This window comes from Neovison vison, chromosome 13, assembly GCF_020171115.1.
Source record: "Neovison vison isolate M4711 chromosome 13, ASM_NN_V1, whole genome shotgun sequence".
Lineage (NCBI taxonomy): Eukaryota > Metazoa > Chordata > Mammalia > Carnivora > Mustelidae > Neogale > Neogale vison.
This window is the reverse complement of record NC_058103.1, coordinates 82,870,648-82,888,150: the sequence shown is the minus strand read 5'-3', so window position 1 is coordinate 82,888,150 and position 17,503 is coordinate 82,870,648. Positions and strand designations below refer to the sequence as shown.

Genomic DNA, 17,503 nt, shown 5'->3' with positions numbered 1-17,503 from the left:
GACAGAAAATCAGTAAGGAAACATTAGACTTGGCTATTCTTTAGACCAAGTGGACCTAACAGACATACAGAGAACAATCCATCCAATGGCAGCAGAATACATACTCACCTCAAGCACACTGGAACATTATCCAGGATAGATCATGATGACTCTCAGCAAACTCATAAATATTGAAAGTGTGCCAAATATCTTTTTTTTTTAAGATTTTATTTATTTGACAGAGAGAGAGAGATCACAAGCAGGCAGAGAGGCAGGCGGTGGTCGGTGTGGGGGGCAGGGACAGGCTCCCTGCTGGGCAGAGAGACGGATGCAGGACTTGATCCCAGGACCCTGAGATCATGACCTGAGCCGAAGGCAGAGGCTGAGTGGGTTAACACTGAGCCACCCAGGCGCCCCCCAGGTATCTTTTCTGATCACAATAGTATGAAATCAGAAATTACTAACAGGAGGAAAACTGGAAAGTTCACTAATTCATGTGGTAGCATGACCAATGGGTCAAAGATGAAGTCAAAAGGGAAGTAAAAAAATATATTGAAAGAAATTAAAATGGAAACATAATGCATCAAAACTTACAGGATGGGGGACCTGGGTGGCTCAGTGGGTTAAGCCTCTGCCTTCGGCTCACGTCATGATCTTGGGGTCCTGGGATCGAGCCCTGAATCGGGCTCTCTGCTCAGCAGGGAGCCTGCTTCCCCCATCTCCTCCTGCCTCTCTGCCTGCTTGTCATCTCTCTCTCTCTCTGTCAAATAAATAAATAATATCTTTAAAAAAAAAAACACCAAACTTACAGGATGATGGGGCACCTGGATGGCTCAGTGGGTTAAGCCTCTGCCTTCACCTCGGGTCATGATCTCAGGGTCCTGGGATCGAGCCCCACATCGGGCTCTCTGTTCAGAGGGGGAACCTGCTTCTCCCTCTCTCTCTACCTGCTGCTCTTCCTGCTTCTGATCTGTTAAATAAATAAACAAAATCTTAAAAAACAAACAAACAAACAAACAAACAACTTACAGGATGCAGCAAAAGCAATTCTAAGAGGGAGGTCTATAGCCATAAATGCCTACATTAATAAAAAGAAAAGATCTCAAATAAATAGCCTAACTTCATGTGTCAAGGAACTAGAAAAAGAACAAATTAAACCCAAAGTTATCAGAAGGAAGGAGATAACAAAAATCAGAGCAGAAATAAATGAAATAGAGAATAGAAAAACAGTAGAAAAGATGAGCTGGTTTTTTGAAAAGATAAATAAAACCAGCAAATCTTTGAGTAGATTAACCAAGAAAAAGAGAGAAGACTCAAATAAATAAAATTATAAATGAAAAAGGAGATATTATAACTGATACCACAGAAATACAAAGAATAATAAGGGACAGCTATTAAGAGTTATGTACTAACTAATTGGACAACCTAGTAGAAATGGATAAATTCTTAGAAATATACAACTTAGTAAGTCTGAATCATGAAGAACAGAAAATTGGAGTAGACCAATAAGTAAGAAAACTGACTCAGTAATCAAAAACCTTCCCACAAAGAAAAGCCTTTTGGAATGGATAGTTTCACTGGTGAATTCTACACAACATTTAAAGAATTGATGCCAAAAATTTTTAGAGGAAACAGTCCCAAACCCATTTTATGAGGCCTGTATTATGCCGATTCTAAAGCTGGATAAGAACACTACACAAAATGAGAATGTACTTCTGTCAATGAATGCTGAGGAATATATGGAATGTACACCTGACACTAACATAACACTGTATGTTAACTACACTGGAATTAAAATTTTAAATAAAAAAAGGTTTAAAAATCCTAAAAAAAAAAAAAAAAGAACACTACATAAAATGAGAACTATAGGCCAATATCCCCGGTGAATATATAGACACAAAATTTCTCAACAAAATATTAACAAACTGAATTCAAGAGCACATTAAAAGGATCATATACCATGATCAAGTGGAATTTATCCCTGGATACAAGAATGGTTCAACACATGTAAATCAATAAATAAGACACACCGCATTAACAGAACGAAAGACAATAATCATACGATTGTGTCAATAGGTGCAGAAAAAGAAATAGGCAAAATTTAACATCTTTTCATGATAAAACAATAAATTAGAAATAGAAGGAACATAAGTTACTCAGCCATGAGAAAGAAGAAAATTCTGCCATTTGTGACATCATTCATGTCAGAATGCTTAAGGGCATTCTGCTGAGAGAAATAAGTAAGAGAAAGAAAGACAAATATTGTAGGACCTCACTTATATGTGGAATCTAAAAAACTGAACTCACAGAAACAGAGTAGAATGGGGGTTGCCAGAGGCTGCGCAGTGGGAGTGATGGGGGATAGTGGTCAAAGGGTACAACTTTCAGTTATAAAATGAATATGTTCTGGGGATCTAATTAACGTACAACATGGTGACTACAATTAACAATACTATTTGTGTACTTGAAAGTTGCTAAGAGAATAGAGCTTTACTCTTCTCTCCACAACAATGACAAACTGGTAATTATGTGAGCTGAAGGATGGAACTAACCCTATTTCAGTAAATATCTCCCAATATATCTGTGTATCATATCATCACCTTGTACACTTTAAACTTACACAATGTTAAAAAAAAAAACTTACACAATGTTATGTCAATTATATCTCCACAAAAGTAAAAAACAAAAACAAAAACAACAAAAAACATTACCACACATTTATTATCTTATAGTTCTGGAGGTCAGAAGTCTGAAATCTGTTTCAGTGGGCCAAAATCAAGGCATCTGCAAGGCCACACACCCTCTCAAGGCACAGTAAAAAAATCCTGTTTCCTTGTCTTTTCCAGCATTGAGATCTGGGTTCTTTGGTGGCACCTTCCTCCATCTTGAAAGCCAGCAGTATAGCGTCTTGCTTTAGGCATCACATTGCCTTCTTCTGTACTAACATATTCCTTTGATCCCCTCTTAAAAGGACACTTTTGGTTACATTTAGGATCCACCAAGTCCATCTAGGATAATTTCCCCATCTCAAGATCCTTAACTTAATTACACCTGTGAAGTCCCTCTTGCCACATAAGGTAACACACATACATACAGGTTCCAGGAATTAATACCTGGATATCTTTGGGGGCCATTATTTAGCCTGCCACACTGGCATAAAGAAAATGCTTAAGAAACATTAGCTATTATTATTACTGGGCTAAGTACATCATCTGTACCACCTCATTTAATCCTCATTACAACCCTGTGAGGTGGAGACTATATCCCTATCTTACAGAAAAGAGGTATGAAAGCTTTAATAGTTGCCTAAAATCAGATGGCAAGTAGAATTTCAACTCAAGAGACGAAAACCCAGAGCCCATGACCTTGACCACGATCACAGTCTGGCTTGGGGAAGCACACCTAATATTCTTTCCTTACAGTAATGGTGAAGGCCATCCTACTTTTCTATTTCAGTCATTTGAATGGATACATCTTTTCTTTTCTTTTTTATATTTTATTTTATTTGACTGAGAGAGAGAGGGAGAAAGCAGGCACAAGCAGGAGGAGGGGCAGAGGGAGAGGGAGAAGCAGACTCACTGCTGAGCAAGGAGCCCAATGTGGGGTTCAATCCCAGGATCATGACCTGAGCTGCAGGGAGACATTTAACCAATTGAGTCACCCAGGTGCCCCTGGATGCATGTTTTCTTGGAGAAGGGACGTCCTTCCCCACTGACTAGACTCTCTTTCAGAATAGGGAGTTTGTCATACACTTTCCCTTGTGCCTGGTGCTCTGTACATACTGAAAATGAAATCAATGTTGTTGATTTAACTGTCAAAGCTAGAGACCATAAAGACAATTAAATGCAAACAATACTGATCAAACAGAACAAAACCCACAACCTTATTTTGCCAACCCTTAGAGGCTGACATAGTGAGAAGGGTGAACTGAAACGGAGTTTAGTTTTACCTTCTAAAGGTCAGCAAGTCTATTGGTCTGGGACATGCAGAGATTAGAACTACTTTTTGGGAAAACATCTCATTTTGTTCCATAAAGAATAAATATGGTTTTGTTAATGCAGTATGTTCTAGTCATCCTGGCACGTTGGGACTGTGGTTAAACTCGGCATACTCTGGGATGGGTAGGAAATGGGCAACATTCAACAGGAGAAAGTCAAATCAGCAAATAAACTATGAAAAAAGAGGTATCTACAAGGTTAAACTGTTAAGCATTCTGGGTGACGGTGGAGAAAAGTAGTATGAAGGAAAAGTGATAAAAGTATGTGATGAAGGTGGGGGACCTGATGGCTCCATCAGTTGAGGATTGAGTATTTGACTCTCAGTGTGGTGATACTGAATCCCAGCCTCTCCCCGACCTTCAGGCTCTGAGGCCAGCGCTGAGTCTACTTTTCCCTCTCCCTCACCCCCTACTCCCCCATAAATAAATAAATAAAATATTTTTTTAAAAGGTTCATGATGAAGGCACGTATTTCTGAAAGATAATAAAACATGATGAAAGAGAAGAAGAAAAGAAAGGCTTAGAATTAGGCAAGGAGAAGGGGAGGCAGTTTAAGACTGTCTCTAAAATATGAGAGAAAGGGGGCATGTGGGTGGCTCAGTGGGTTAAAGCCTCTGCTTTTGGCTCAAGTCATCATCCCACGGTCCTGGGATTGAGCCCCACATCGGGCTCTCTGCTCAGCTGGGAGGCTGCTTCCCTTCCTCTCTCTCTGCCTGCCTCTCTGCCTACTTGTGATCTCTGTCTGTCAAATAAATAAATAAAATTTTTAAAAAAGAAAGAAAATAACAGAGAGAGGAAAAGAAGGAGCAATAGTGAAATATTAGGAAGAAATGAAATGTGAGCCAGAAGACCTCAGGAAGGTGGAATAAAACAAAATCATCCCCCCTCCCAGAAAAATGAAAGCAAAACTGGAAGTATCACAAAAAAGTAGGCATTGCTAAAAACAGTGAAAGACACAGAGGACAGAATTGAGAAAAGTAAACAAAATGAAATGGAAAGGGACAAATTTAAAAGGAATAAAGAGAAAGTGACAGATATGGAAGATAGGCAAAAGAGATCCAATATTTGCATAATGGATTTCCTGATGAAGATAGCCAAAATAATGGAATAGAAAATAATTTCAATGTGTAATTTGAAAGAACTTTCCAAAAATAAAATAATAATGTGGGGAAAAAATATGTGCTAGGATAAGGGGTTTTTGGTTTCCAGAACCATCCTGGAGAGACGGTTCTCTGACCTAAGGCTGTGAGGAGCCAGTCCCCACTAACAGCTGTGGAGGCATCCGGCCACAGAAGCAGGGTGGCATCAGCAATTGTGAACATCCAGCACACCCCCTCTCCCATCCCGTGGTTTCATGCTCACTGTGCAATCTTCCTAGTGACATTTTGATTTCCACCCAGATTTGCTCACAGGAAAGGGAGATGAACCAATTGCATATCCGCTCAATCCCCTTAGTGCTGTATGAGTGGAAATCTAAAACTCCTTAGACCTTGGCCACCTTAATTCCCTGAGTTAGGCCCTTGGAGATGCTAGTAAGGATACTCTGTTACTTATTGTAGTTTCTATTTTTTTATTAACATGACACCCCATGTTAATACCATTTCCCTGTAAAGATGCCTTTCTCATTCTACTCAGGCTCTACACCTATGTTGCCCTCCCCCACTCCTGTTTTGCACCCCTTCCATCCTACCTTACCTCCATTGTGGAGATTGGATACCCTCTTCAGTTTAATGGCAAACTTCTCTATCACAACTTTCATTTGATCCCCAGCAATATTTTTCTGGTGAATGTTCTTTATTTCTTTTCCTCTACCTTTCTTCCTCTTTTCCTGTTTTGTTTCCTTTATCGTGTTTGTACAGTTCCTATTCTGGAACTTCACTGATAACTAATGAATAACATGAATTACTCCTGGACCAGTTATTTGTAGACATGACATGAAGAGAAGAGGACAAAGCAGAGTTCTAGGCTAACAGGAATTTCCTTTATAACCCAGGTTCTTTATAAGAGCTCTTTTAGCACTTAACCACGGGGTGGTTAAGTGTCCCAACTTTTGATTTCAGCTCAGGTCATGATCTCAGTTAAGATCGAGCTTCCTGCAGGGCTTCGCACTGATTCTCTCTCTCCCTCCCCCTGCCCCACCCTTTCTCTCCCTCTTTCTCTCCTAAAGAAAATAAAAATAAAGAGTTCTTTTTAGCTCCTACTTCTCCCAGCCATGGCATAGACCGGCTGTTTGCAACAGAGTCTGCCAGCTGCTCCCTATTGCCTCTTCCAAGACAGACTTGTTAATGGCATTCCCTTTCCAATCCTATCTTCTCTGATTCTTAGAATCATACCAGTTCTGGTGAAAGGACCTCTTCCCCCTTCCCCTTGCTTAAACAACCCTCCTTTGTTTTAACGGCCCGATGGCTAAAAAAGGCAACAGCATGTTGCAAAAGTGATAAGTAAACTTGCTTAAAGATATGCTGGGAGACCAGCCTCCTAGCCACGTTCGCCTAGTCACGTAGGCGGGATGCTTCTCTGCTGAGTAATGAAGACCTTGTATCCCCTTTCCCGCGCGCGCCAAGTATGCCTTTACATTCAAACCAGCCAATGAGAACCTTGTATCCCCCTTCCCGCGCGCGCCAAGTATGCCTTTACATTCAAACCAGCCAATGAGAACCTTGTAACTATGCTTCTGCTTCTGTACGAACGCTTCCGCTTCCCGAAACCCCATAAAAAGGCCCTGAACAAAGGGCTGGCACGCGAGTCCTCCTAAGACTTGATCGCCCGCAGGTACCTGTGACTACTCAATAAACCTCGTGCTGTTTGCATCTGATCTGTGGCCTCGGCTCGGTTTTTGGGTCCTGGGGTGTCCTCCTGAGGAGAGGTCCATTCCGGGGTGCTTGAAACCCGGGGGGATCTTTCATTTGGGGGCTCGCCCGGGATTCGAGACCCCCACCCAGGGACCACCGACCCACTGTCAGGAGGTAAGCTGGCCAGCGCTATATTCGTTGTGTCTGTGGTTGTGGTTGAATCTGTTACTTGTGATTTTGCGCACGCGTTTGGTTTGGGGTTCGATCGGATCCATTTGTATTTGGCGAGGGCCAGAAGGAGCTGACGGGCTCGGACTTCTCCCTCGCAGCCCTGGAAGACGTTCCAGAGGCGTTTGTAGTCCCACCAGGCGGGACATTTGGGTCCTTCGGGACATCTATGCCCCGGGGCAGCGGGGCATTTGGAGCTCGGCCGGTATCGGAGGGATACGTGGCCTTGGTTGGAGAGGGGGAATCCGGACCCCCTGGATCTCCGCTTGAGTTTTTGCTTTCGGTTTTGCGCCGAAACCGCGCAGCGCGTTTGTTTGTTCTGTGTCTGAGTCTAGTCTTTGTCTCTGTGATACTAACCTTTTTTGTTCTTGAAATTATGGGACAGACAGTGACTACCCCCTTAAGTCTGACCCTAAGCCACTGGAGCGACGTCCGGGACCGGGCAAACAACCAGTTGGTGGAAATACGGAAAAAGAAATGGGTCACCTTCTGTTCCTCCGAATGGCCCACTTTCAATGTAGGATGGCCACGCGATGGCACCTTTAACCTCGATATTATTTCTCAGGTGGAAGCCAAAGTTTTCAGCCCCGGGCCCCATGGACACCCCGATCAGGTGCCCTACAATGTCACCTGGAGGGCTCTAGCTTCAGACCCCCCACTTTGGATCCAGCCCTTTGTTCCCCTTCCTAAACCCTGCTCTTCCCCTATCACCCCCACCGCCCCGCCTCCCCTAAGAGAGCAATTGTCCCATCCCCAACCCACTCCTCCACCCACTCCTACTTCCTCTTCTCTTTACCCCGCCCTCACCCTGCTCCAAGATAAGTCCCCAAAACCCCCCAAGCCTGCTCCCGTTTTGCCTCCAGACACGGGGTCCCCTCTTATCGACCTGTTAACAGAAGAACCTCCTCCATACCCGGAGGCTGCAACAGAAGAGCGAGAGCCTAGTTCTCTGGCGTCACCCATTGCGGGGCGACTTAGGGATCGATGTGTGCAACCTCCAAGCCAAGCCTCCCAGGCTTTCCCCTTGAGGGAGGGTCCAAATGGTCGGCCACAGTATTGGCCCTTTACCGCTTCTGACCTTTATAACTGGAAGCAACATAACCCCCCCTTCTCTAAGGACCCCGTCGCCCTGACTAACTTGATTGAATCTATTCTAGTTACCCATCAACCCACTTGGGATGATTGTCAACAGCTGTTGCAGACTCTGCTGACCTCGGAGGAAAAGCAGAGAGTCCTCCTGGAAGCCCGAAAGAACGTACCGGGCGATGATGGGCGACCAACCCAGTTGCCCAATGAGATCGACACAGCCTTTCCCTTAACCCGCCCAAATTGGGATTTCGCCACACCTGCAGGTAGGGAGCACCTTCGTCTCTATCGCCAGTTGCTCATAGCGGGTCTCCGAGCAGCCGCGAGACGGCCCACTAATTTGGCTCAGGTTAAGCAAGTAATACAGGGGAAGGAAGAAACACCTTCTGCCTTTCTAGAAAGACTTAAGGAGGCTTATAGAATGTACACCCCGTATGACCCTGATGATGAAGGGCAAGCAACTAGTGTATCGATGTCCTTTATCTGGCAGTCAAGCCCTGACATTAGAAGCAAATTACAGAGATTAGAAGGGCTACAGGGGTATACGCTGTCTGACTTATTAAAAGAGGCAGAAAAGGTGTTCAATAAGAGAGAAACTCCAGAAGAGAAAGAAGAGAGAATGTGGTTAAGAATGAAAGAGGCACAGGACGAGAGAGACAAGAAGCAGAGCAAGGAATTGACTAAGGTATTGGCCACCGTAGTTACTCAGGGACAGAACAGAGAGGGAGTCAGACTGGGAGAGCGAAAACGAAGAGGGACCAACTAGACAAAGACCAGTGTGCCTATTGTAAGGAAAGAGGACACTGGGCACGAGAGTGTCCCAAGAACCCCAAGAATCTCAGAGGACCCCCGACGCCCAAACCACTGACTTCCCTACTGACGTCGGAAGACTAGGGAAGTCGGGGCCAGGAGCCCCCCCCGAGCCCAGGATAACTTTAAGCGTCGGGGGGCAGCCAGTTACCTTCCTAGTAGACACCGGGGCCCAGCATTCAGTCCTAACCCAGACTCTAGGACCACTCAGCAACCGAACTGCTTGGGTACAAGGAGCAACTGGAGGAAAGAACTATCGGTGGACCACGGAACGCGGGGTCCAGCTGGCTACCGGTAAGGTGACGCATTCATTTTACACGTACCCTGATTGCCCCTACCCGTTACTGGGAAGAGACCTTCTAACCAAGTTAAAGGCCCAAATCCACTTCAACCCGGAAGGGGCAGCGATAACAGGCCCCAACGGGGGACCCTTACAGGTACTAACCCTCCATTTGGAGGAAGAATATAGAGTATATGAACCTGAACAACCCTCAGAGGTCCAAAATGGAGCCTGGCTAAAAGAATTCCCTACGGCCTGGGCGGAAACGGGGGGCATGGGAATGGCTCATCAACAACCCCCTCTCTTAATCCAACTCAAGGCAACAGCCACCCCAGTGTCGATAAAGCAGTACCCAATGTCTCATGAAGCCCGCCAAGGCATAAGGCCCCATATTAAGAGACTTCTCGATCAAGGAATCCTAATTCCCTGCCGGTCACCTTGGAATACACCTCTCTTACCAGTAAAAAAACCCGGCACAGGAGATTACCGGCCAGTACAGGATCTGAGAGAAGTTAACAAAAGAGTTGAGGACATACATCCCTCCATGCCCAATCCATATAATCTACTGAGCACCCTGCCCCCTTCCCATGGATGGTATACGGTGCTAGATTTGAAAGATGCCTTTTTCTGTTTAAGACTACATCCGGTGAGCCAACCACTCTTCGCCTTTGAGTGGAGGGACCCAGATCTTGGGCTCTCAGGACAGTTAACTTGGACCCGGCTTCCCCAGGGTTTCAAGAACAGTCCCACTCTGTTTGACGAGGCGCTGCACAGAGACTTAGCTGATTTCCGGGTGCAGCATCCCTCCCTGGTACTTCTTCAATATGTCGATGATCTCCTCTTGGCTGCTAACACCAAGGAAAACTGCCTGAACGGCACTAAAGCCCTCTTACGGGCACTGGGACAGTTAGGGTACCGGGCCTCAGCAAAAAAAGCCCAGATATGCCAAAAACAAGTCACCTACTTGGGATACCAGCTGAGGGAAGGACAGAGATGGCTCACTGAGGCACGAAAGCAAACTATCCTCCGCATTTCCACACCCACCACCCCACGACAGCTAAGGGAATTTCTGGGAACTGCTGGATTTTGCCGCCTATGGATCCCTGGGTTTGCGGAAATGGCAGCCCCTTTATATCCCCTCACTAAGCAAGGGGCTCAGTTTCACTGGGGCAAGGAGCAGCAACAGGCCTTTTCCAACATCAAAAAGGCTTTACTAGAATCCCCAGCCCTGGGACTCCCAGATGTGACTAAGGCCTTCGAACTGTTCATAGATGAAAAACAGGGCTATGCCAAGGGAGTACTAACCCAAAAGCTAGGGCCTTGGAAGCGCCCGCTGGCCTACCTGTCAAAGAAGTTAGACCCTGTGGCCGCTGGTTGGCCACCCTGTCTGCGAATGGTGGCTGCCATCGCCATCCTAGTCAAGGACGCGGGCAAGCTAACCTTGGGCCAGTCACTGACCATCTTGGCCCCCCATGCAGTTGAAGCCTTGGTCAAGCAGCCCCCAGACAGGTGGCTCTCCAATGCTCGCCTGACTCATTATCAGGCCATGCTCCTGGACACTGATCGTGTACAGTTCGGGCCTGTGGTGGCGCTCAACCCTGCCACCCTACTCCCCTTACCCGAGGCAATGGAAACACATGATTGCCTCCAGATTCTAGCTGAAGTCCATGGCACCCGAAAGGATCTGATGGACCAGCCCCTCATGGGAGCGGACTACACCTGGTATACAGATGGCAGTAGCTTCCTGCACAATGGCGAGTGAAGAGCGGGAGCTGCAGTGACTAGTGAGACAGAGGTAATCTGGTCCAAGACGCTATCCCCTGGGACATCAGCTCAGAGGGCGGAACTCATCACCCTGACCCAGGCTCTGCAGATGGCAGAAGGTAAGAAACTAAACGTTTATACCGACAGCCGCTATGCCTTTGCTACGGCCCACGTGCATGGTGAAATCTATCGGAGAAGAGGGCTCCTCACCTCCGAGGGAAAAGAAATTAAAAATAAACCTGAAATACTGGCTCTGCTCAAAGCTTTGTTCCTGCCCCAAAAGTCGAGCATTATACACTGCCCGGGTCACCAAAAGGATAATAGCCCGGTGGCAAGGGGAAACCAGCTGGCAGATCAAGCTGCTAAGGAAGCTGCCCTGGGGGAAAAAGAGACTGGGCCCATTCTCACCCTGAGCACACGGCCCCCACAAGAAAATAATAAACCTATGGAATACAGTTCTGAGGATCAGGAGCTGCTAAAGAAAATGGGGGCTACATGGGACCCGAGAGAAGGGACATACATCATGAACGAAAAAATTGTTATGCCCACTTCGTATTCTCACCACATAGTCCAATCCTTGCACTCACTGACCCATCTGAGCGAAAACAAAATAAAAACCCTCCTAAATAATGAGCACCAACCGTATTTGTTACTAAACCAAGACAAGGCGTTGCGATCCATAATTAAAAATTGCTTAGTCTGCTCACAAGTAAATGCCAGGAAAACTTATGCTGCCCCTGGAGTGCGCGTTCGAGGACATCGCCCTGGTGTTCACTGGGAAATCGACTTCACGGAAGTAAAACCTGGACTCTATGGCTACAGGTATTTGTTAGTTTTTGTAGACACTTTTTCAGGATGGGTAGAAGCCTTCCCCACCAAGCACGAGACTTCGAATGTGGTCACCAAGAAACTACTTGAAGAAATCTTCCCCAGGTATGGGATACCCCAGGTATTGGGCACCAACAATGGTCCAGCCTTCGTCTCCCAGGTAAGTCAGAAGGTGGCCAAGTTATTGGGGATTAATTGGAAATTGCATTGTGCATATAGACCCCAGAGCTCAGGGCAGGTAGAGAGAATGAATAGAACAATCAAGGAGACTTTAACTAAATTAACGCTTGCAACTGGCTCTAGGGACTGGGTCCTCCTCCTGCCTCTGGCCCTATATAGGGCCAGGAATACCCCCGGGCCCCTAGGGTTGACCCCTTTTGAAATATTATACGGGGCCCCACCCCCTATTGTAAACCTTTTCAATCCTATTGATCCTCATGTTTCTTCTCTTGCTGATTGTGCTACCCTACAAGCCCACCTCCAGGCACTCCAGATCGTTCAGAAAGAGGTCTGGAGGCCACTGGCTGCAGCTTACCGGGAGCAGCTAGAAAATCCAACTGTGCCACATCAATTCCAGATCGGCGACTCTGTCTGGATCCGCAGGCATCAGATCAAGAGCCTTGAGCCCCGATGGAAGGGACCCTACACCGTTCTCTTGACCACCCCGACGGCGTTAAAGGTCGACGGCATCGCAGCTTGGATCCATGCCTCCCATGTAAAGCCAGCTCCTCCGGAACCAGACGACCCGGCAAAACCCGACCTCAAGGAAAAATGGAAAGTTCAGCGCACTCAAAATCCGCTAAAGATAAGACTCGTGCGACCCTAGCACTGACTATTCTTGCTCTGGCCTTGAATCAGACCTCTGACTATTGTGTGTTGGTACAACTGTGGCCCCGAATAACCTACCACACAGATGAACTGGTCCTCAGTTATCATGAATGGAGTGATCTTAGCCGAGTAAGGCGTGAGTCTGCCACCCTAATCACCCTAGCTATGTTGTTAGGGGTAGGAGGCATTGCAGCCGGGGTCGGTACCGGGGCAACCGCCCTGGTCCGAACAGATCAATACCTACTTTTACATCATGCTATGAATGAAGATCTTAGGGCCTTAGAGCTATCCGTACGAGCCCTCAAGGAATCCCTAACCTCCCTGTCAGAAGTGGTGTTACAAAACAGAAGAGACTTAGACTTACTGTTCCTTAAGGAGGGTGGCCTATGTGCTGCTCTCAAAGAAGAATGCTGTTTTTTTGCCGACCAGACTGGAGTAGTAACAGAAACTCTAGACAAATTAAAGGAAAGGCTAGATAAGCGTAAAAGAGACTTTGAATCCCAACAGTCTTGGTATGAAGGAGTTTGGAATCGTTCACCCTAGTTTACTTCCCTAATAACCTTCTTAATAGGACCCTTAATACTCTTGATGTCAATTCTAACCTTCGGGCCATGCATCATTAACAGGTTAACCCAATTCATAAAAGATAGACTGTCACTTGTCCAAACCATGGTATTAACCCAACAATATCATGCTATATATGACAGCGAGATACTAGTCCCCCGTAAAGTAAAAGATTTTACTCGGGCCAAAAAGAAGATGGGGGAATGAAAGGACCTCTTCCCCCTTCCCCTTGCTTAAACAACCCTCCTTTGTTTTAACGGCCCTATGGCTAAAAAAGGCAACAGCATGTTGCAAAAGTGGTAAGTAAACTTGCTTAAAGATATGCTGGGAGACCAGCCTCCTAGCCTCGTTCGCCTAGTCACGTAGGCGGGATGCTTCTCTGCTGAGTAATGAAGATCTTGTATCCCCTTTCCCGCGCGCGCCAAGTATGCCTTTACATTCAAACCAGCCAATGAGAACCTTGTATCCCCCTTCCCGCGCGCGCCAAGTATGCCTTTACATTCAAACCAGCCAATGAGAACCTTGTATCCCCCTTCCCGCGCGCGCCAAGTATGCCTTTACATTCAAACCAGCCAATGAGAACCTTGTAACTATGCTTCTGCTTCTGTACGAACGCTTCCGCTTCCCGAAACCCCATAAAAAGGCCCTGAACAAAGGGCTGGCACGCGAGTCCTCCTAAGACTTGATCGCCCGCAGGTACCTGTGACTACTCAATAAACCTCGTGCTGTTTGCATCTGATCTGTGGCCTCGGCTCGGTTTTTGGGTCCTGGGGTCTCCTCCTGAGGAGAGGTCCATTCCGGGGTGCTTGAAACCCGGGGGGGTCTTTCACTGGGAGGTTCTATGCTCCCTGTCCTTGCTACAAAAATGGACTTTTTGTACTTCAGAGGGAACTCCTGACCTTGGAGAGGTGTGATTTTCCAACTTTTCCCCTAGATCTTCAGGTATTCCTGCCACATTTCTTGTAGTCCTGTATTTCAGTAATGTGAAACACTGGAAAACCTATGTACATCCCTGGATTGGGTTCCCTTATTCACCATGGCCCTACCACATGGCTAACTAAAGATTTATTTTACTTATTTTTTATAAAGAGAGAGAGTACAAGAGCACATGGGTGAGCAGGGGGAAAGGCAGACGGAGAGGGAGAGGATCTCAAGCAGTTCCCAGCTGTGAGCAGAGCCCCACCCAGGTGCAATCACACTACCCTGGAGATCAGGACCTGAGCCAAATCCAAGAGCTGGCTGTTCAGTGGCTGGGCTGCTAGGCTCCGCAACACACTGCTAAGGTTTTTTTTTTGTTTTTTTTTTTAGATTTTATTTATTTATTTGACAGAGATCACAAGTAGGCAGAGAGAGAAAGAGGAGGAAGCAGGCTCTCTGCTGAGCAGAGAGCCCAATGTGGGGCTCCATTCCAGGACATTGGGATCATGACCCGAGCAGAAGGCAGAGGCTTTAACCCACAGAGCCACCCAGTGCCCCACCACACTGCTAACTTGTAACGCTGGTCTCTTTTGCCTCTAGGACTCCATGCTTGTGTTGCTGGAATACACATTCTCTCTTCTTCACCTCCCTGGTGTGACTGCTTAAGCCTTTCGATTACAGCTTTTGTATCACTTCCTAGGGGCAATCTTCCCTTGCTTTCAAGCCGGACTGGGTTTTTCCTGTTACACACTTTCATGGTATCCTTTCCTTTTTCTTCATAGCCTTTACCTTAATTATGCTAGAGTTAGACTTCTGTAGTCCTCTATTTAATGGCTTCTTCTTCTTGAATGGAATTGTTTCTGTCTCGCTTATTGTACCTCCAACATTTTATACCTGGCATGTCATGGATTACCTACTATGTATTTGCTAAATGGATACATGAATGATTCCAAACGAATATGGCTCCTGCTCCTATCTTCATACCAAAATTGTTTGCCATGATCACCCAGGACCTCCTTTTGGCTAAGTTCACTAGACACTTTTTGTTTCTATCTTGATCTCTCGTCAGTATTCAACAGTTGGCTGTGTCCTTCTTAAAATACTGGCTTTTGCCAATATGATCTTCTTCATTCTCAGGATTCTTTGTTGGTTCCTCTTTCCTTTTCCTGGTCCCTCAATGTTGGATGCTGGAAGTTCATACCTGAAGTGGGTCTTTTTTCATTCTATAGCTTGCAGGATTTCTTTTCCTTTATTGTCCACAGTTCTTGGTCATGCCACTTCAAAGAATAAAGAGGTAGACCTGAAGAAGAATGACAGGCAAAGCAAAGTTTACTGAGTAATGGTGAAGCAAAGTTTATTGGGCAATAGTACAAAGCTCCCGAAAAGGGAGGGGACCTGAGAGAGTTGCCAATTTGGCGTTTACATCTAGGTGTTTTTAGGGACTTTTGGGTGTGGGCTGCTTTTAATCTTGTTAAGTGTCTGTCACCCCATCAGGTTTTTGTTCAGGTGCTCATCTACCTATCAGGTAGTTGTTCACGTGGGAAAGGATAGAGGGTTCCTTCCAGGGTGGTGTTTCATAGCCCAGGGGCCAAGAGGGCAATGGCTGCCACTATCCTAAGGCATGCTGGGCAGCTACCAGTCACCAGATCAAGCTCTTTGTTTAAATATCCCACTGGCTGTCAAGCTGTCCCATAGGCCTGTGTTAGGACGCCCAGGGCCATTCCCTTAAGTCCCTTCCCTTTCTCCCACTAGCAGACTTAAAGCTGGGGCACTGAATAAATACAGTCTAGATTAACAGCATGGGGGCTTTTTCCTTTTAAGGGTAGTTTTCCTCTTAGGATGGGGGCCCTTGTCCCTGCCTACAATTTATTACTATATACTCTCCCTACATTACCTCCCCCTCTCTTATTGCTTTAAATACAGTTTATATACCAATGATACCCAAATTTAGTCTAGATTTTCCAAACCAAGACTTTCTCAGACACTCATATCCCTGGTTTATTTCTCTTGGATATCTCACAGGCATCTCAAATGTGCCCTATCCAAAATTACCAGCCTGGTTTTTCCCAAAATCTGTCCCTCCTCCCTCAGTACTGCCCATTAACAGATAACAGGACTCATCTATCCAGTAATCACGTCAGAAATCTGAGAGCCAACCTTCCAACTACCTTCTCCCCAACCCCTATAAACCAAAATAAATCGCAGGTCTACCCGCTTCACTCCATCTCCACCTCCAGCATTTATCCAAATCACCATCCTCAGCTAGCACGTGACAGTAACCTTTAACAGGTCCCCTTGCTTCCACTTGTTTGGGCCAGCACTGCCGCCACTACCAGCAAGCACCTCTCTTCTCTGGATAGTTCTAGACTAGAACACCTGCTATCCTTATTCTTTTCCTAAAGTTTTTTTTTTTTTTTTTTTAACAGAGAGAGATTCCTTCCTTCCTTCCTTCCTCCCTTCCTTCCTTTCCTTCTTTCTTTCTTTCAATTTTTTATTTATTTGAGAGAGAGCATAAGCAGGGGGAGCAGCAGGCAAAAGGAGAGAGAGAGAAGCAGACTCCCCACTGGGGCAGGGAGCTCGATGTGGGCTCAACCCCAGAACCCCGAGATCATGGCCTGAGCCCAAGGCAGACACTTAACCAACTGAGCCACCTAGGCAGCCGGAATCTGAAACAGACTGCACTGAGCGTGAAGCCCAATGCTGGGCTCATTGTCACCATCCTGAGATCACGACCTGAGCCAAAACCAAGAGTGGGGTGCTTAACCCACTGAGCCACCCAGGCTCCCTATTCTTTTCCTAACCTTCCTTGAACTTTGTTAATGGAGGTATGTTATTAGTTCCTTAGGGAGGCCCATTAATCTCATTCATAGCATATGGAATATATTAATTTAATTTTCATTGGTAAGCTTATTTCCAAGGTTTGCAAGATACACCATAGTTTCTTTTTTTTTTTTCTTTCTGTTTTCTCTCTTTTGTTTTGTTTTTCCTTTTTTGTTGTAAATAACCAGGCTGGAGTAACATGAACAGTTGATGACCAAATGGTGAAATCAGGATTTTACAACTCTATTGACCTTTAGAAAACTAAGGCCTCATGGCACACTTTACTTGTTAGTACACAGTGTTATCTACACCTTAAGTAACCCAGTGTTTATGATAGGATACTGCCTGGACTAAAGTCTCCCTTTCTCTTAATATGTGACCCCAGGAGATATGCAACTGTGATTTAATTTTTAAATTCCAATAGGAAATGTATCACCAACTTGTAGTTGTATTCAGTGGAGAGTGCCTCAAAGTGCTATGCTATATGGGAAAGTTAGGCAGAGACCCAGAGAAACTGGGCTGAGCAGGGCACCCACAAAGGCAAAGTCAGCATTTTATCCTCTATTCAGTAAAATGCCTAAAAAAAAAATCTGTTCCTCGCCATCATGA

General features: G+C 45.8%; 1 protein-coding gene across 1 annotated transcript; it reads left to right on the top strand.

Annotated features, from left to right (window-relative positions):
• The first annotated feature begins 7,372 nt into the window (after positions 1-7,372).
• Positions 7,373-12,590, top strand: LOC122894578. The gene is given in 3 exon segments (XM_044232363.1): positions 7,373-8,828; positions 8,831-8,995; positions 8,998-12,590. Coding segments are annotated over 3 exon segments (5,214 nt in total).
• The last annotated feature ends 4,913 nt before the right edge of the window (positions 12,591-17,503 follow it).